This window comes from Stenella coeruleoalba (genome assembly GCF_951394435.1).
Source record: "Stenella coeruleoalba genome assembly, chromosome: 5".
Taxonomy (NCBI): Eukaryota; Metazoa; Chordata; class Mammalia; order Artiodactyla; family Delphinidae; genus Stenella; species Stenella coeruleoalba.
The window spans coordinates 10,782,032-10,803,004 of NC_137150.1; the positions used below are offsets into that span (position 1 = coordinate 10,782,032).

Sequence of the window (20,973 nt, forward strand, 5' to 3'; positions counted from 1 at the left end):
TTCCATCACATTCTAGGCCCTGTAGCTTCATTTCAGCTATGGAAACCAGCAGATCAGACATATTTGGATTATTTTCCTAAGTGGCTGGGTTATTGTTAGTATTATTTGCCCAGTTTGTCTAATATTTCCTTTAAATGACCGTAGCTGTTCACATTACAGGATATTGGCCAGAGGCAGGCAGGAAAACTAGAGGCTTCTGGCCCATTAGCTGCAAGTGTTCCTATCTGTATGATCTCTTTGGTTCAGAGGGGTTGCTCCTTCATCTGAATATATTTGATTACGGAACTGGGATAGCTAAGAATACCTGGAACTCCCACAGTCCATCCTTTAGGCACAGTTCTGACAAACTCATCTGGTCTTTAAAACACAGATGAAAAAGCAGCCAGGTAGAAGGAGAGAGGGAGGTAGTTTAGATCAGCTGCAAAGACAGAAAGATAGGTGGTAATCTGGTTGGACAAAGAATACGTGGCAGAACTGTGGAGCTGGATAGCCTATTAATTTAATTTAAGAACTTTGTGAAGCACTTAGTTATTGAAAATGTAGGGATCAAAAATTCAAACACATTGTTAGGTAGAAGCTTGTAGAGTGCAAACAGATGAAAGTTTTATTTCAACTCAGCAGTTCCTAGCTCTGTTTCAACAGAGTGACATAATGCCTTAAGAGACCCTTGATCTAGATAAATGAGATAGCCTTGTTTCTGATCACTGTTTCAAGTCCATTCTGGTGCAATTTTTAAAGCTTATGTTATTGACAGCAAAATTATAAACTCTGGTGAGAGTGTTCTTCAGAAAAAGTGGTCAGACTTAGAGCCATTTAGTGCCATGTGGCCTCCAATTGCATGACTTAGTTTCCTAGAGCTGAAGTGAGTGACTTAAAACAATAAATTTAATCTCTCAAAGTTTTGGAAGCTCCGAGGGAGAATCTTTTCTGTGTCCGCCAGCTTTTGGTGATGAAATCTAGATAACCTGACTAAAGTTAACTGTTGCTTTTTCACTTCCTCTAATTTCTGTTACCAGAGATGTGAGAAAAGAAAATGTTAAATAAAGTTGTGATAAGTTGGGGCCAACCACAAGGTTAGAGGGCACAGTCTCCACACAGGACTGACTTCAGTTTTGATGATTCACTAGAAGGACTCCAGAAACTCACTGCAAGCTATTATACTCACAGTTATGGTTTATTATGCAGAAAAGATACAAATTAACATCAGCCAAAGGAAGAGACACACAAGGCAGAGTCTAAGAGTATTCTAAACACAAAGCTTCCATTGGCCTCTCCTTACAGAGTTAGGACTCCTTACTCTCCCAGCATCAGAACGTGACATATGCACATAGAATTGCTAACCAGAGAAGCACTCCTGAGCTTTGTTTTCAGAGTTTTATTGGGCCTCCACTACATAGGCATGATTGATTGATCAAAATTGCTCATATGGTTGATTTCAGTCTCCAAGTCCACTGATAACCAGCGGACCCAAAGCCCCTCCCCTCCATCACATGGTTGGTTTATGTGGTGTGGTTGGCCCTGCCCTAAAGACCCGCTGTGCCTGCTCCTGCTCTCAGGTCCAGGGTAGCCAGCTCCCCCCCTGGACAAGGACACAGCTGTCAGGTGTGCCATAGATGACCTCCCAGAAGACAGGAGCGAAAGTACAATTCTTTACCACAGAAAAGTTATGTAAACTTTAAAATATTCATCCAATATATTTTTTAAGAAATAGAAAGGAAACTTCAGTTACATGAATTATTTCTCAATGTTGACTATATTTTTTGAGCATATTCATTTTGGTAAAATGTCAGTATGTAGGCTGGAAAATATCTAAAGCCCAAGTTTGTTGCAAAAATGAATTAAATAGAAAAGGATGTCAGTCATTTTTAAAAAAATCTTTCTCTCTACTAATCACCAACTTTATTAACCTTTTGTCACTGTAAATAGCAGAAAATATGCGTGTTTTTTCAATATGTGTCAGAATTTTCAGTTTGTGTTCATTTTTCATGATTCTTAGAATTAATTCTGTGGTTGTCCCTTCCCTAGAATGCTTTTAAAAATACATTATTTGTTTTCATTTTCCTAAAATATCTCTTGGAATCATTCAGTTTTGTCATGAAGTAGACATCGTATATATGAGTTATGTTCCCTGAAGCTACAAAATCGTTTGACACCAAAATGTTGTTATGTTCATTTTTTTATTGAAGTTTAAGATTATAAGCCATATCTGTGTATTTATCCCTGTTTGTTTCTCACTTTAATAATTAGATTTCAACCACAGTGTTGCTAAAATAGCTCACAGCGATAATTAGGAAGACTGCTTTAAGATTGACAATTTTTTTCTTCCAATAGATGAATGAACCAAATGCCTATGGAAATACACCTCTTCATGTAGCCTGCTACAATGGACAAGATGTTGTCGTGAATGAACTTATAGACTGTGGTGCTAATGTAAATCAAAAGAATGAAAAAGGGTTTACTCCTTTGCACTTTGCTGCTGCATCAACACATGGAGCATTGTGTTTAGAGCTTCTAGTAGGCAATGGGGCCGATGTCAATATGAAGGTATGAAGTAATATCAGAATCCCTATCTAGTATTTAGGAGTTCACTGTAGTATCAGTAGCTACTAAAAAGGAGTGAATTACTGATAACACACAGATGAATCTTAAAAATACTATGCTGAGTGAAAGCGTTACACAAGAATATATTCACTATTTCCATTTATATAAGGTTTTAGAACAGACAAAATTCCAGTTATATGGGGTTCCATACGCTATAGTTGGGGAAATAAAAAAAAGAGAGAACAATTGTTGCCTCTGGGAGGAGAGACTGATGAAAAGGGGGCGTGGGGGAACTTTCTCTGTGGTGGTAATGTCCTGTATTTTGACAACTTTGTTATATAAATAAGTGTTAGTCAAAACTCATCAGGTGGTACATTTTTTGTATGTCTCATTGCATGTAAATGTTCCCGTAGAGGGTTACAAATCAAACAAATACTGAACCCTAGTTAATGATATGCATACCAAAGTGTTTAGAGGTAATAGGTAATGATATCAGCAGCTGACTTTAAAAAGCATCACTTAGGGACTTTCCTGGCGGTCCAGTGGTTAAGACTGCACGCTTCCACTGCAGGGGGCACAGGTTTGATCCCTAGTCTTGCATGCCACGCGGTGTGGCCTACCCCCCCCCCAAAAAAAAGCATCACTTAATTGCACGGGTGGGTAGAGAGATGGATGTATGATAATGCTCACATAGTAAAATGTTAGTGGTAGACTCTAGGTGGTAGGTATATGGGTGTTCACTGTAATATTCTTTCAACTTTTCTGTTTTGAAATTTTTCACAGTGTTAGAAAAATTAGAAGACTGATACAGTGTTTTACATATAAGAATAGTTGCTTTTTGGTTTTTTGGTCATTCACTTCCAAGAGTGAACATTTAAATTTAAAAATATGTGAAAATTCTGGAGCCAAAATGTACGTACTTTACTGCATAATTCTTTGGAAATGCACCTGCAACCACAGTTTTGAACATAACTACGTCATAATGTGTAATCATCATTTTATATTTTCCAAGATGCTTTCACTGATTGCTTCTGTATTAATTTATTAATTCATTCTTTGAGCACTTGCCAAACCATGTCTTGTGGTGTAAAGAAAAGAAAACCACAAACAAAATTGAACCGTTTAGGATTAGTAAAAACATTTAAGCTTCAAATGTTTTCAGAGCTTTCATTGCATAAAATTTCAGCTTCTTTTGTAGGTGTGATGAGCCAGTGTTTTTCAGACTGATAGAGAAAGGAGTCCATTTTCTTACCTGTCTAACTTTAGAAAATCCTTTAACGATGCCACTGACCCACTCTGACAGCTGTAGCAGCAGCAAGCCCATCTATAATTAGGTCGTTGCTCTAAATTGCCCCTTGCCAGCTAAAGGACAAAATTTATACATATCAACTTATGGAAGGAAAGGGCATGAGATATCATAAAGAACTCCTTTCTGGTTAAAATGTCTCTTTTACGAATATACATTTAAAGCTTTCAGTTCTCAATCAAATCACCAACTAAACTAAAGTTTTATTTTTAATAATTTAGATAACTTCTAAATATTTACTGATAAGTTCAAACTGCTTATTTTGATTTGAAGAATTCCTGCTGTTTGGATAATCAGTGCCTAGAAAAAATATCAGAATTCTTGTGGGGGTGGGAAGTTAGTTACTTGTTTCCTCAAAAGCCTAGTAATATTTTTTAATGAAGAGTTTTTCAAAATAAAAACTTTGAAATTATCTTCATATTCTTCAAACGAAAAGATCTCATCAAGTAGTTTTAGTCTCTGTGAGACCCCTTTATGATAAAGGGGCTGTAGTTAAAATTATCTTTGTTAAATATTAAGTATCATGAAATAAGAGGCTTACCTATATCATTAACTATTATGCATTTTTTAGTTTATATGGGGCTGGGTAAAAATTAGGCTTTCTATTTTATACAGTGCCATTTAGACATGACTGTTTACTATAATTTGAAGATAATTAATCGCTTGCTTCATGTCATTGCCTACGTAGCTGACTCTAGTACCTATGATTATTTTTAAGTCTGTATTTTCTTTTGAAATGTTGAGATGAGAATCAGTTCTACAAGAGGGTCACTTGTAGTATAATGCTTAGCAGTGGTTTTATTTGAAGTTACCTCCCTAATGATTTAGAAAATTCAGTGGTAGATTTTACACATGACAAGGGAATGTTTTAGCAAAACAGTTAAGATGTGGTGGTTAAGTAGATTTGAAGACAACAGACCATGATGCTGGTTTAAAAATAGATTTCATAAAAGTTGCTTTAATTTTGTCTAAGGACGTATGACATCCTGCTGATGTGCAGTTGCCCAGTTATCTTACTGCCGAGTTCCATTGAAACACACTCCCTAAGTTGTTGATGACTTCTGAGGTACCGTCCAACTGACATTATTTAAAAATTGTTGATAGCAGTGAGTTTTCAACGCATAAGAATTTGCATTCATTCAAGAATATGTCTTCGTTCCTGACACTATGTTTCCTGTATTTGTCAAATCGATGCTTATCGAATTATTGTTTGACTAACAAGTTAAGGCTTTGACATTTGCCTTGGAGGAAAAATATTATATTTGTTGACCCTAAAGTTCTCCTTATCAAGGCACCTTTCTCCTTCATCTTTTCCTCCCATTCCATTCTCTATTTTGATTTTTCTGTCCTTGATCAGGTTGTGGATGACTAGAATTGGAATGTGAACTTAGATTTGTAATTATTCAGTTTATAAGTTTTTTAATTGGTTGTCCTACAGAATACTACATAGAAGTAAAATGAATGGGTTTTTTTACATATTTATTAGAGTATAATTGCTTTACAATGGTGTTTTAGTTTCTGCTTTATAACAGAATGAATCAGTTATACATACACATATGTTCCCATATCTCTTCCTTCTTGCATCTCCCTCCCTCCCACCCTCCCTACCCCACCCCTCCAGGCGGTCACAAAGCACCGAGCTGATCTCCCTGTGCTATGCGGCTGCTTCCCACTAGCTATCTGCCTTACATTTGGTAATGTATATATGTCCATGCCTTTCTGTCGCTTTGACACAGCTTACCCTTCCCCCTCCCCATATCCTCAAGTCCGTTCTCTAGTAGGTCTGTGTCTTTATTCCTGTCTTACCCCTAGGTTCTTCATGACATTTTTCTTTTCTTAAATTCCATATATATGTGTTAGCATACGGTATTTGTCTTTCTCTTTTCTGACTTACGTCACTCTGTATGACAGACTCTAGGTCCATCCACCTCATTACAAATAGCTCAATTTTGTTTCTTTTTATGACTGAGTAATATTCCATTGTGTATATGTGCCACATCTTCTTTATCCATTCATCCGCTGATGGACACTTAGGTTGTTTCCATCTCTGGGCTATTGTAAATAGAGCTGCAATGAACATTTTGGTATATGACTCTTCTTGAATTATGGTTTTCTCAGCGTATATGCCCAGTAGTGGGATTGTTGGGTCATATGGTAGTTCTATTTGTAGTTTTTTAAGGAACCTCCATACTGTTCTCCATAGTGGCTGTACCAATTCACATTCCCACCAGCAGTGCAAGAGTGTTCCCTTTTCTCCACACCCTCTCCAGCATTTATTGTTTCTAGATTTTTTGATGATGGCCATTCTGACTGGTGTGAGATGGTATCTCATTGTAGTTTTGATTTCCATTTCTGTAATGATTAATGATGTTGAGCATTCTTTCATGTGTTTGTTGGCAGTCTGTATATCTTCTTTGGAGAAACGTCTATTTAGGTCTCCTGCCTATTTTTGGATTGGATTGTTTGTTTTTTTGTTATTGAGCTGCATGAGCTGCTTAAAATTTTTGGAGATTAATCCTTTGTCAGTTGCTTCATTTGCAGAGATTTTCTCCCATTCTGAGGGTTGTCTTTTGGTCTTGTTTATGGTTTCCTTTGCTGTGCAAAAGCTTTGAAGTTTCATTAGGTCCCATTTGTTTATTTTTATTTTTATTTCCATTTCTCTAGGAGGTGAGTCAAAAAGGATCTTGCTGTGATTTGTGTCATAGAGTGTTCTGCCTATGTTTTCCTCTAAGAGTTTGATAGTTTCTGGCCTTACATTTCGGTCTTTAATCCATTTTGAGCTTATGGTGTTAGGTATGGTGTTAGGGAGTGACCTAATGTCATACTTTTACATGTAGCTGTCCAGTTTTCCCAGCACCACTTACTGAAGAGGCTGTCCTTTCTCCACTGTACATTCCTGCCTCCTTTATCAAAGACAAGGTGACCATATGTGCGTGGGTTTATCTCTGGGCTTTCTATCCTGTTCCATGGATCTTTCTTTCTGTTTTTGTGCCAGTACCATACTGTCTTGATTACTGTAGCTTTGTAGTCTAGTCTGAAGTCAGGGAGCGTGATTCCTCAAGCTCCATTTTTCTTTCTCAAGATTGCTTTGGCTGTTCGGGGTCTTTTGTGTTTCCATACAAATTGTGAAATTTTTTGTTCTAGTTCTGTGAAAAATGCCAGTGGTAGTTTGGTAGGGATTGCATTGAATCTGTAGATTGCTTTGGGTAGTATAGTCATTTTCACAATGTTGATTCTTCCAATCCAAGAACATGGTATATCTCTCCATCTATTTGTATCATCTTTAATTTCTTTCATCAGTGTCTTATAATTTTCTGCATACAGGTCTTTTGTCTCCTTATGTAGGTTTATTCCTAGGTATTTTATTCTTTTTGTTGCAGTGGTAAATGGGAGTGTTTTCTTGATTTCACTTTCAGGTTTTTCATCATTAGTGTATAGGAATGCCAGAGATTTCTGTGCATTAATTTTGTATCCTGCTACTTTACCAAATTCATTGATTAGCTGTAGTAGTTTTCTGGTAGCATCTGTAGGATTCTCTATGTATAGTATCATGTCATCTGCAAACAGTGACAGCCTTACCTCTTCTTTTCCAATTTGGATTCCTTTTATTTCCTTCTCTTCTCTGATTGCTATGGCTAAAACTTCCAAAACTATGTTGAATAAGAGTGGTGAGAGTGGGCAACCTTGTCTTGTTACTAATCTTAGTGGAAATGCTTTCAGTTTTTCACCATTGAGGATGATGTTGGCTGTGGGTTTGTCATATATGGCCTTTATTATGTTGAGGAAAGTTCCCTCTGTGCCAACTTTCTGCAGGGTTTTTATCATAAATGGGTGTTGAATTTTGTCAAAAGCTTTCTCTGCATCTATTGAGATGATCATATGGTTTTTCTCCTTCAATTCGTTAATATGGTTTATCACATTGATTGATTTGCATATATTGAAGAATCCTTGCATTCCTGGAATAAACCCCACTTGATCATGGTGTATGATCCTTTTAATGTGCTGTTGGATTCTGTTTGCTAGTATTTTGTTGAGGATTTTTGCATCTATGTTCATCAGTGATATTGGCCTGTAGTTTTCTTTCTTTGTGACATCCTTGTCTGGTTTTGTTATCAATGTGATGGTGGCCTCGTAGAATGAGTTTGGGAGTGTTCCTCCCTCTGCTATATTTTGGAAGAGTTTGAGAAGGATAGGTGTTAGCTCTTCTCTAAATGTTTGATAGAATTCGTCTGTGAAGCCATCTGGTCCTTGGCTTTTGTTTGTTGGAAGATTTTTAATCACAGTTTCAATTTCAGTGCTTGTGATTGGTCTGTTCATATTTTCTGTTTCTTCCTGATTCAGTCTTGGCACGTTGTGCATTTCTAAGAATTTGTCCATTTCTTCCAGGTTGTCCGTTTTATTGACATAGAGTTGCTTGTAGTAATCTCTCATGATCTTTTGTATTTGTGCAGTGTCAGTTGTTACTTCTCCTTTTTCATTTCTAATTCTGTTGATTTGAGTCTTCTCCCTTTTTTTCTTGATGAGTCTGGCTAATGATTTATCAATTTTGTTTATCTTCTCAAAGAACCAGCTTTTAATTTTATTGATCTTTGCTGTCGTTTCCTTCATTTCTTTTTCATTTATTTCTGATGTGATTTTTATGATTTCTTTCCTTCTGCTAACTTTGTGGGTTTTTTGTTCTTTCTCTAATTGCTTTAGGTGCAAGGTTAGGTTGTTTATTTGAGATGTTTCCTGTTTCTTTCTTTTTTTTTTTTTTTTGCGTTACGCGGGCCTCTCACTGTTGTGGCCTCTCCCGTTGCGGAGCACAGGCTCCGGACGCGCAGGCTCAGCGGCCATGGCTCACAGGGCCCAGCCGCTCCGCGGCATGTGGGATCTTCCCAGACCAGGGCACGAACCTGTGTCCCCTGCATCGGCAGGTGGACTCTCAACCACTGCGCCACTAGGGAAGCCCGTGTTTCTTGTTTCTTAAGGTAGAATTGTATTGCTATAAACTTCCCTCTTAGAACTGCTTTTGCTGCATCCCAGAGGTTTTGGATCATCATGGCTCCATTGTCATTTGTTTCTAGGTTTTTTTTTTATTTCCTCTTTGATTTCTTCAGTGGTCACTTCGTTATTAGTAGTGTATTGTTTAGCCTCCATGTGTTGTATTTTTTACAGATCTTTTCCTGTAATTGATATCTAGTCTCATAGCGTTGTGGTCGGAAAAGATACTTGGTACCATTTCAGTTTTCTTAAGTTTACCAAGGCTTGATTTGTGACCCAAGATATGATCTATCCTGGAGAATGTTCCATGAGCACTTGAGAAAAATGTGTATTCTGTTGTTTTTGGATGGAATGTCCTATAAATATCAATTAAGTCCATCTTGTTTAATGTATAATTTAAAGCTTGTGTTTCCTTATTTATTTTCATTTTGGATGATCTGTCCATTGGTGAAAGTGGGGTGTTAAAGTCCCCTACTATGTGTTACTGTCGATCTCCCCTTTATGGCTGTTAGTATTTGCCTTATGTATTGAGGTGCTCCTATGTTGGGTATATAAATATTTACAATTGTTATATCTTCTTCTTGGATCGATCCCTTGATCATTATGTAGTGTCCTTCTTTGTCTCTTGTAATAGTCTTTATTTTAAAGTCTATTTCATCTGATAAGAGAATTGCTACTCCAGCTTTCTTTTGGTTTCCATTTGCATAGAATATCTTTTTCCATCCCCTTACTTTCAGGCTGTATGTGTCTCTAGGTCTGAAGTGGGTCTCTTGTAGACAGCATATATATATGGGTCTCGTTTTTGTATCCATTCAGCCAATCTGTGTCTTTTGGTGGGAGCATTTAGTCCATTTACATTTAAGATAATTATCGATATGTATTTTCCTATTCCCATTTTCTTAATTGTTTGGGGTTCGTTATTGTAGGTCCTTTCCTTCTCTTGTGTTTCTTGCCTAGAGAAGTTCCTTTAGCATTTGTTGTAAAGCTGGTTTGGTGGTGCTGAACTCTCTCAGCTTTTGCTTGTCAGTAAAGGTTTTAATTTCTCCATCAAATCTGAATGAGATCCTTGCTGGGTAGAGTAATCTTGGTTGCAGGTTTTTCTCCTTCATCCCTTTAAATATGTCCTGCCGGTTCCTTCTGGCTTGCAGAGTTTCTGCTGAACGATCGGCTGTTAACCTTATGGGGATTCCTTTGTGTGTTATTTGTTGTTTTTCCCTTGCTCCTTTCAATATGTTTTTTTTGTATTTAATTTTTGACAGTTTGATTAGTATGTGTCTTGGTGTATCTCTTTTTGGATTTATGCTGTATGGGACTCTCTGTGCTTCCTGGACTTGCTTAACTATTTCCTTTCCCATATTAGGGAAGTTTTCAACTATAATCTCTTCAAATATTTTCTCAGTCCCTTTCTTTTTCTCTTCTTCTTCTGGAACCCCTATAATTCGAATGTTGGTGTGTTTAATGTTGTCCCAGAGGTCTCTGAGACTGTCCTCAGTTCTTTTCATTCTTTTTTCTTTATTCTGCTCTGCAGTAGTTATTTCCACTATTTTATCTTCCAGGTCACTTATCCGTTCTTCTGCCTCAGTTATTCTGCTATTGATCCCATCTAGAGTATTTTTAATTTCATTTATTGTGTTGTTCTTCGTTGCTTGTTTCATCTTTAGTTCTTCTAGGTCCTTGTTAAATGTTTCTTGCATTTTGTCTCTTCTGTTTCCAAGATTTTGGATCATCTTTGCTATCATTATTCTGAATTCTTTTTCAGGTAGACTGCCTATTTCCTCTTCATTTGTTAGGTCTGGTGGGTTTTTATCTTGCTCCTTCATCTGCTGTGTGTTTTTCTGTTTTCTCATTTTGCTTATCTTACTGTGTTTGGGGTCTCCTTTTTGCAGGCTGCAGGTTCGTAGTTCCCGTTGTTTTTGGTGTCTGTCCCCAATGGCTAAGGTTGGTTCAGTGTGTTGTGTAGGCTTCCTGGTGGAGGGGACTAGTGCCTGTGTTCTTGTGGATGAGGCTGGATCTTGTCTTTCTGGTGGGCAGGTCCACCTCTGGTGGTGTGTTTCGGGGTGTCTGTGGACTTATGATTTTAGGCAGCCTCTCTGGTAATGGGTAGGGTTGTGTTCCTGTCTTGCTAGTTGTTCGGCATAGGGTGTCCAGCACTGTAGCTTGCTGGTTGTTGAGTGAAGCTGGGTGCTGGTGTTGAGATGGAGATCATATTATGTGGAGCTGGGAAGTCTCTTGTGGACCAGTGTCCTGAAGTTGGCTCTCCCACCTCAGAGGCACAGCACTGACTCCTGGCTGCAGCACCAAGAGCCTTTCATCCACATGGCTCAGAATAAAAGGGAGAAAAATAGAAAGAATTAGAAGAAAGAAAGAAAGAAAAAAGGAAGGAAGGAAGGAAGAAAAGAAAAAGAAGGAAAGAAAGAAAAGGCAGGAAGGAGGGATGGAAGGAAAAAAAGAAAGAAGATAAAGTAAAATAAAGTACGATAAAATATAATAAAGTTATTAAAATAAAAAATAATTATTAAGAAAAAAATTTTTAAAAAACAGACGGATAGAACTCTAGGACAAATGGTGGAAGCAAAGCTATACAGACAAAATCTCACACAGAAGCATACACTCACAAAAAGAGGAAAAGGGGAAAAAATCATAAATCTTACTCTCAAAGTCCACATCCTCAATTTGGGATGATTCGTTGTCTATTCATGTATTCCACAGATGCAGGTACATCAAGTTGATTGCGGAGCGTTAATCCTTTGCTTCTGAGGCTGCTGGGAGAGATTTCCCTTTCTTTTCTTTGTTTGCACAGCTTCCAGTGTTCAGCTTTGGATTTGGCCCAGCCTTTGCATGTAGTTCACCGGAGGGTGTCTGTTCTTCACTCGGACAGGACGGGGTTAAAGAAGCAGCTGCTTCGGGGACTCTGGCTCACTCAGGCCAGGGGTGCGGGAGGGGCACGGCGTGCGGGGCGGCCTGCTGCGGCAGAGGCTGGCATGAAGTTGCACCAGCCTGAGGCTGTGCGTTCTCCCAGGAAAGTTGTCCCTGGATCCTGGGACCCTGGCAGTGGCGGGCTGCACAGGCTCCCCGGAAGCAGGGTGTGGATAGTGACCTGTGCTCGCACACAGGCTTCTTGGTGGCAGCAGCAGCAGCCTTAGCGTTTCATGCTCATCTCTGGGGTGTGCGCTGTTAGACGCCCGTCTCTGGAGCTCCTTTAAGCAGCGCTCTTAATCCCCTCTCTTCGCGCACCAGGAAACAAAGAGGGAAGAAAAGGTCTCTTGCCTCTTTGGCAGGTCCAGACTTTTCCCCGGACTCCCTCCCGGCTAGCCGTGGCGCACTTAGCCCCCTTCAGGCTGTGTTCACGCAGCCAACCCCAGTGCTCTCCCTGCGCTCTGACCAAAGCCCGAGCCTCAGCTCCCAGCGCCGCCTGCCCCGGCGGTGAGCAGACAAGCCTCTTGGGCTGGTGAGTGCTGGTCGGCACCGATCCTCTGTGCAAGAATCTCGCCACTTTGTCCTCCGCACCCCTGTTGCTGCATTCTCCTCCGCGGCTCTGAAGCTTCCCCCCTCCGCCACCTGCAGTCTCCACCCGCGAAGGGGCTTCCTAGTGTGTGGAAACCTTTCCTCCTTCACAGCTCCCTCCCACTGGTGCAGGTCCCGTCCCTATCCTTTTGTCTCTGTTTATTCTTTTTTCTTTTGCCCTACCCAGATACGTGGGGGAGTTTCTTGCCTTTTGGGAGGTCTGAGGTCTTCTACCAGCATTCAGTAGGTGTTCTGTAGGAGTTGTTCCACGTGTAGATGTATTTCTGGTGCATCTGTGGGGAGGAAGGTGATCTCCACGTCTTACTCTTCCGCCATCTTCCCCTCGTCCCCAAAATGAATGGTTTTTATAAAGCAGTATAGCCCTGGTTTTTCATAACCTTGCTTATCATGAACACTGCCTCATTGATTTTGTCACTTACCGATTTTTTTTTCCCACTCTTCAAGTGTTTATTCCATAATCAGTTACTGTAGAGAACAGAACCCCAATTGTATATAGGTTGAAAGCAAGAAATATACAGTTTCTCACAATATATCCAGTTGTCAACCCAGATAGCTGTCACACCTGTTCCCACCCCACCGTGTACTTTAAATTTTGGTCAGATAAACAAAATACCCCAAATACTTCTTTCCTTTGTGATGGTCACATGTATGTTTTGATTAACAAAATAATTTTCGGGAAGAAAAGACTTTACCTAACTCGCAATAAAAGATATCACCTAACTCAGGCGTTGTTTTTCTTCATATGTGGAATTCCTCTAGAATTTCAGAATTTCTACATCAAACACACATACAAGGCCAGTCTGGTTTATTATTTTAAGTAATTTGAGAAAATAGCTAACATTATTTGTTACAAATAATTATAAACAAAATAATGTGTAAAGTTTTTTAAGTGAATTATAGTTTCTGAAGTTAATTCTAACATTCACTTTTCCTTGGTCAAGGAGGGATTCAGCATTTCTTAGAACAAAAGAATTGTAGCAGTGTGAAATTTTTGAACTGTGGGCAGCACATCCTGGCAGTACCACTTCCAGTGATGTGACCTTGGTCGAATCATTAATATCCTTTGTGCATCAGTTCCCCTACCTGAAATAGGAGTGATGCTAAGGTTACACCACACCCACCACTCCAGGCCTTTTTAAAACTATGGGCATTGAGGTTTCTGTATATTTGTGCTTTATGATATACATACTAAAAAATTAGTTCATAATTTCAAACAGCTGTTTTACTGCCACAGGCTTCAGTTAAACTTAACGCTTGAGTGTAATAGTTCTACAGAGTAAAGTTGCAAGAGGATATTCAGAATAAAACTAACAATTACATGGTACAGATATAACAAGAATTTTAAATCTCTTGTGTGTTTATTTCAGAGCAAAGATGGAAAAACCCCACTGCACATGACTGCCCTCCACGGTAGATTCTCCAGATCACAAACCATTATCCAGAGTGGTAAAAAGTATTTCTGTTTGTTTTTTTTCTTAAGTGTAGTAAAAGCATCCACATAATGGTATTGAGGAATTGTCATAGCAGTATACACATTTTTGACACTTGATATCAGAGCTCATGAAAATCAGATAATGAATTTTAAATGCCATGTACATGTATCTTTTGTAATTTTGTTTTTCATTTATTTTTGTATTGTTTCCCTTAGATTATAAATATAATTTCTCTAGCAGTTAGTGTTGGCTTTTTTAAAACATGCTAGATAGAAAACTCTGCCTTTCTACTGCAAACTGTATTATATATTAAGAAAACTTTGTTTCATTTCTCTCTTCCCTTCTGACTATCTTGACCTGTTTTTAGCGTTTTCATTTATTTTCTGAACTTGTCTTCTTTTGCATTTGAATTAGTACTAGGCAGGCTAAACTTTTAAATAAAAAGAACCTTTGGGTACTTTAAAGTAGTATTTTCACAAGCCATGTTCCAAGGAACTGTTTATTAGTAGTCCTGAAGACAATAGCTGTTCTGATTTTGCAGGGAAAGGGTAGGAATAAGCTCATGATCAAATAATTCATAAAATATTGCATGCTGTCTTCTTGGTGACACAGAGTGTGCACATTAAAGCTTTGGAAAGTCTCACTCTAAAGAAATGTGTTTAATTTCGTTTAAATACAGTGGTTTCCAAACTTATTGGATGCCCAGAACCCTTTTGTAATTTTTAAATCTGTTAAAATCTTATGCTTGTTCACAAAATTGCTTTAAGTGTGAAATCTAACCCCAGTGCCTGGCCCAGTAAATGTGCTGTGGATGAAATCTATGGTTAAATTGCTATACCCATTAGTTTGTGCTTTTTATAATTGCATTTTATATCACTTTCCATGTAATAGACTTGACTTGATCATTATATTAGTCCAGTGTCTGATAGTATGTCCTTTATTGCAGGAGCAGTAATCGACTGTGAGGACAAGAATGGCAACACCCCTTTGCACATAGCAGCAAGGTACGGCCATGAGCTGCTAATCAACACTCTAATTACAAGTGGTGCTGACACTGCAAAGTAAGTACTTCCCAAGGTAGTGTTGATGCCTTGTCAGGGAAACATGTGGATTTTGTCCTCAATGTAGTACTAATTGCTTGAGATTTATCCTCTTTTTATTGGTGATGTAATAGAATAGAATGTTTAATGTGATTTCATTGGTAAACCAGCATAGGGTATTTTTATATTTTTTTACCCCAGTTCTTTCTAGATTATGAATAACATACTAAAGTTTCCTTGTAAGATTTTGTTTGAAAGATGGATTCTCTTGCATGCTCTGCAGAAAGAAACACCCTACTTTTAAATTGATGTTTATCATTCTTATGTATGTTTTTAAATTTTTATTATCTTTTTTATATGTTTATTAACATGTTTTAAATCTTCTGTTAAACTTTCTGTAAATGGTATGCTACTGTACACTTTTTAACTTTTTTTTTTTTTTTTACATGAAGTTGTTGGTTTAGCCATGTAGATATAAATTTGGGCTTTTTTTCCTCATCTCTATACGTAACTAGTTCATTCATTTTATAAAATTTAATTCTTGTGTAAAGATTTCACAATTTTTATTCATTCTCATTTACAAACACAAGTTGCTTCCAAGTTTTTACTATGACAAAAATTACTGCAGTGAACATTCTTAAACATTTTGCCTTGTGGTAATGATTCTCAACATCGGGGCAGGGGGAATGGGTTTTGCTCCTGAGGCAAATGTCTAGAGACATTTTTGGTTGTCATAATTTGGGGAGGAGAGTGTTACTGTCATCCAGTGTAGGTAGAACCTGGGGGCACTGATGACATCCTACAGGCACAGGATAACCCAGCCCCCCAGCCCCCAGCCCCCCAGAAAATCCATAGTGATGGTAGTGCTGAGGTTGAAAAGTCCTGCTCCTGCTCTAAGAGGAAAGTTGCTGGATAAGTTAAGTATTGAATAGTTTCTTTTTAATTTATTTAAGTGATTGCATTGTGATGAGGACACTGTCCTGTTCACTTTAGGCGTGGCATACATGGAATGTTCCCCCTCCATTTGGCAGCCTTAAGTGGTTTTTCAGATTGCTGTAGGAAACTTCTTTCTTCTGGTAAGTGGAACCTTCACAGACAGATTATCCCCTTTTACCTCCCCAAACCACCCCCCGCCATCTCCCATTTTAATACAGTCTCTTTATCCTGCTTTTCCAGAATCACATATAGATATGTCCATGTGTGGATCATTTATTAACCCCTCCTAGAAGATGTTGGACCCTTTAATTTTAAGATTTGATTTTCTCTTCAGCTCTGGGAAAGGTTTTATTTTTCCAGTGATTTCCTCCTCTCTCTCTTAGTTGGGGAATGGGGTGTGGAATATTTCTAGAGCAGTCCCTTTGTGTCTAGAAGTAAAATATCTTCATTTGCATGCTTCCTTTTTAAGAGCCAGTGGCCAGTTTACAATATCTTGTAGGTTTGTGAAATTATTTATGCCATATCTAATTACTGTCTTAAAATACCACATAATCAGTTTGAAGCAAAACAGGATCAATAGCTTTCTATAACTATTACTACAAAATTATCCTTATTAAATGCATAGAATTACTAAATATATAAGATTTAATTTTTAATGATATTCTATTTCTTAGCGTGTTAGGAAAGTTGAACAGATTTTGTATATTAATACTCTTGATTGCTAAAAGAATTATGGGAAAATTTCAGTGAAAATTAACATATTGTGAGACAGACAGTGAGTTTTTCTTAATGATATCTTTTAAGTGAGGTAATTGTGTTTTGAATGTTTTAAGTGTATGTGTGTCCACAAGTCATCACATACCCATTTATCTATGAAGGAGAATTCTAAAAACCTCTTCTCAGTGTTAGTATTAACGTGCAAGTATCAAAGCACCTATGGGTTTAAAAAAAAAGTTTTATTAAGAAATAATTCATGTATCATACAATTCACCTGTTTAAAATTTACAATACAGTGTTTTTTTTAATTCATATTATTTTATTTATTTATTTTATTTTTTATTTTTTTCATTTTAACATCTTTATTGGAGTATAATTGCTTTACAATGGTATGTTAGTTTCAGCTTCACAACAAAATGAATCAGTTATATATATACATATATTCCCATATCTCTTCCCGCTTGCGTCTCCCTCCCTCCCTATCCCACCCCTCCAGGCGGTCACAAAGCACGGAGCTGATCTCCCTATGCTATGCGGCTGCTTCCCACTAGCTGTCTACCTTACGTTTGGTAGTGTATATATGTCCATGCCTCTCTCTCGCTTTGTCACCGTTTACCCTTCCCCCTCCCCATAGCCTCAAGTCCATTCTCTAGTAAGTCTGTGTCTTTATTCCTGTTTCACCCCTAGGTTTTTCATGACATTTTTTTTTCTTAAATTACATATATATGTGTTAGCATACAGTATTTGTCTCTCTCTTTCTGACTTACTTCACTCTGTATGACAGACTCTAGGTCCATCCACCTCATTACAAATAGCTCAATTTCGTTTCTTTTTATGGCTGAGTAATATTCCATTGTATATATGTGCCACATCTTCTTTATCCATTCATCCGCTGATGGACACTTAGGTTGTTTCCATCTCTGGGCTATTGTAAATAGAGCTGCAATGAACATTTTGGTATATGACTCTTTTTGAATTATAGTTTTCTCAGGGTGTATGCCCAGTAGTGGGATTGCTGCGTCATATGGTAGTTCTATTTGTAGTTTTTTAAGGAACCTCCATACTGTTCTCCACAGTGGCTGTATCAATTTACATTCCCACCAACAGTGTAAGAGGGTTCCCTTTTCTCCACACCCTCTCCAGCATTTATTGTTTCTAGATTTTTTGATGATGGCCTTTCTGACTGGTGTGAGATGATATCTCATTGTAGTTTTGATTTGCATTTCTCTAATGATTAGTGATGTTGAGCATTCTTTCATGTGTTTGTTGGCAGTCTGTATATCTTCTTTGGAGAAATGTCTATTTAGATCTTCTGCCCATTTTTGGATTGGGTTGTTTGTTTTTTTGTTATTAAGCTGCATGAGCTGCTTATAAATTTGGGAGATTAATCCTTTGTCAGTTGCTTCATTGGCAAATATTTTCTCCCATTATGAGGGTTGTCTTTTGGTCTTCTTTATGGTTTCCGTTGCTGCGCAAAAGCTTTGAAGTTTCATTAGGTCCCATTTGTTTACTTTTGTTTTTATTTCCATTTCTCTAGGAGGTGGGTCAAAAAGGACCTTGCTGTGATTTATGTCATAGAGTGTCCTGCCTATGTTTTCCTCTAAGAGTTTGATAGTTTCTGGCCTTACATTTCGGTCTTTAATCCATTTTGAGCTTATTTTTGTGTATGGTGTTAGGGAGTGATCTAATCTCATACTTTTACATGTAGCTGTCCAGTTTTCCCAGCACCACTTACTGAAGAGGCTGTCCTTTCTCCACTGTACATTCCTGCCTCCTTTATCAAAGATAAGGTGACCATATGTGCATGGGTTTATCTCTGGGCTTTCTATCCTGTTCCATGGATCTATCTTTCTGTTTTTGTGCCAGTACCATACTGTCTTGATTACTGTAGCTTTGTAGTATAGTCTGAAGTCAGGAAGCCTGATTCCTCCAGCTCCGTTTTTCTTTCTCAAGATTGCTTTGGCTATTCGGGGTCTTTTGTGTTTCCATACAAATTGTGAAATTTTTTGTTCTAGTTCTGTGAAAAATGCCAGTGGTAGTTTGATAGGGATTGCATTGAATCTGTAGATTGCTTTGGGTAGTAGAGTCATTTTCACAATGTTGATTCTTCCAATCCAAGAACATGGTATATCTCTCCATCTATTTGTATCATCTTTAATTTCTTTCATCAATGTCTTATTTTTTAAGTATATTCACAGAGGTATGTAACCATGACTACAATGGGTTTTAGAACATTTTCATACCCCCCCCCAAAAAAAACCCCTCATTTTCAGTCAGTTCCCCATTTCCTCCCTCCCCCCAGCCCTAAGCAGTCATTAATCTACTTTCCACCTCTATAAATTAACCTATTCTGGACAGTTCATAGAAATGGAATCACCCAAGATGTGGTTTTGTGACTGATTTTTCTCGCTTAGAAATGTTCTGAAAGGTCATCCAGTGTTATAAACATGTATCAGTACTTTATTTCTTTTTATTGCTGAATAATATTCCATTGTATCCTATGACTTTTAAACAAGTACTCTAGCATTTGTTCTAAAACCCCCAATCCTTTAGTGGTAATTTTTTTTTAAATACTGTACATTATTAATCTATTTTCAGTTAATTTTTACCTACTTGTAATTCATAGTTTTGTTTAAGATTGGGGGTGTGTGATTTTTTTTTTACATATTTTTAATGTAATACTCTAATATAAAGTAACATACCTATACTATTACATAAGATATATTCATTTTTGTAGGATTTGATATAGATACCCCAGATGATTTTGGCAGGACCTGTCTACATGCAGCTGCAGCTGGAGGGTATGTTAACAAAATTTTTACTTTTTTTAAGAAGAGGATAGTTGATCATGGCAGTTTTTTTTTTGTTTCATAAAATATAAATCACAATGTTTTATTCACTCTGTCTCATTTGAAAACACGCTTTTATACTTATTTAAACCTACCAATTTCATTATAATTACAATTTCATTACAATTACATCTTCTCAATGTATTTTTCCTGGGTAGGAATTTGGAGTGCCTAAACCTTCTGCTGAACACTGGTGCAGACTTCAACAAAAAGGATAAATTTGGAAGGTAGGGTGTGATACAGCTCCTCTGTAAAGCCTACTTAATGTTATTTACTTAATGACTTTCTTGACCTCCTAATGTGGCTTCTGAGAGTTAACTGAATAAATCTATGACTTTTGCATTGTGATCATGATTTGTTGAGAGGCCCCAATAAGTAGATAACTTCTGAATATTCATTCTCACCCACAGCCTTCTTCCAGCTGGGCCCCTGCCATAGCCCCAGGCTACCAGCCACAGCTTTACTTTATAAGCACTTCTATACCTCTTGTGATGTCATTCCTCTTCCTCCTCCCATAATCATAGCCATGAAAATATAAAACCGCATGGTACCTATGCTCCCTCAAAAAACCCACAAGAGCTGGAGCTCAGTGGTAGTTCTCCATTCCTTCAAGTCATTCTTTTGTTAGAGACTCTGCTGCCTATATTTGGTTCCAGAGCACTAGAAAGAGGGAGGAAACAGGTTACAAATCGATGTGTAATTTTTCTTTCTCCTCTTCTCTGACTCTCCGCACACACCCTGAGCGTGACCCACAGGAAAGCACCTGTGAATGCAGAGTCCCTTTGTAGTCACCCAGCCAATCTGCAGTCTCACTGTTCAGCCCCAGGCCTCATTGCTACTTGCATCTGTGATTGCAGTACTTAAAGCCACCATGATCTACTAAGTTACTTAGAATAGGAATTGACCCAGAGTCTGTTAGAACCACATAGGAAAGGACAGAAGGCAATTTGAAAAATAGAGGTGAGCATGTTGTAGTGTGTACAGAAATCTAAATATAATGTACACATGAGACTTATAATGTTATAATCTAGTGTTACCTCAATTTAAAAAAAATAGAGGTGGCAATATGAGCAAAATTGTGTATCAGGAGTTTGAGAATTTTATCAGAGTATGTGACAAGAGAGGGTGTGTGTGAATCTGTGTCAGTGCATGGGATTGGGCCAGTGCACAGTAGAATTACGTGTGGTAGGGAATCAGAAGTACATATAAGAAAAGAAAAGGAAAAATGACTATCTGACCCCATAATTATTTTGAAGAACAGACTGTTCTTATAAGCCTGCTAATTGAAGGAACTAATGACCCACAAAATCAAAAATCACTTTGTTTGACTTTGGAGTGCAATTTATAGCTAATTTATTTTTATAAGTGTACTTTAATCCAGCTTATATTAGTTAATTTGTAGCACTTGACGCATTCTGTACTACAATTAGGGCACATTCTGAGTTTAGAAGCTTGAAAGTAATTCAGGGTTAATTGCATTTTCAAAAATACTATTACTATATTATACTATTATCCAATAAAGTAAAATAATGCTTAACTGTCATTTCACCAGGTAAATATTTTAGAAAAAATTATACCATGAAGACTCTGGACTAAATTTACCTTCACTTTTCTGTTTTCTTCTTCTTCTTCTGTTTTGTTTT

At 37.7% G+C, this 20,973-nt stretch overlaps 1 protein-coding gene across 7 annotated transcripts in view; it reads left to right on the forward strand.

Moving 5' to 3' along the window:
• Positions 1-20,973, forward strand: part of ANKRD28 (ankyrin repeat domain 28) — a 186,740-nt gene that overhangs the window by 133,497 nt on the left and 32,270 nt on the right. For all 7 annotated transcript variants that reach the window (XM_079923329.1, XM_079923328.1, XM_079923331.1 and 4 more), the window contains 6 exons: positions 2,332-2,544; positions 13,723-13,801; positions 14,735-14,849; positions 15,822-15,904; positions 19,219-19,282; positions 19,489-19,557. In XM_079923329.1, the coding sequence (XP_079779455.1) occupies positions 2,332-2,544; positions 13,723-13,801; positions 14,735-14,849; positions 15,822-15,904; positions 19,219-19,282; positions 19,489-19,557 (623 nt within the window). The remainder of the gene's footprint in view (positions 1-2,331; positions 2,545-13,722; positions 13,802-14,734; positions 14,850-15,821; positions 15,905-19,218; positions 19,283-19,488; positions 19,558-20,973) is intronic.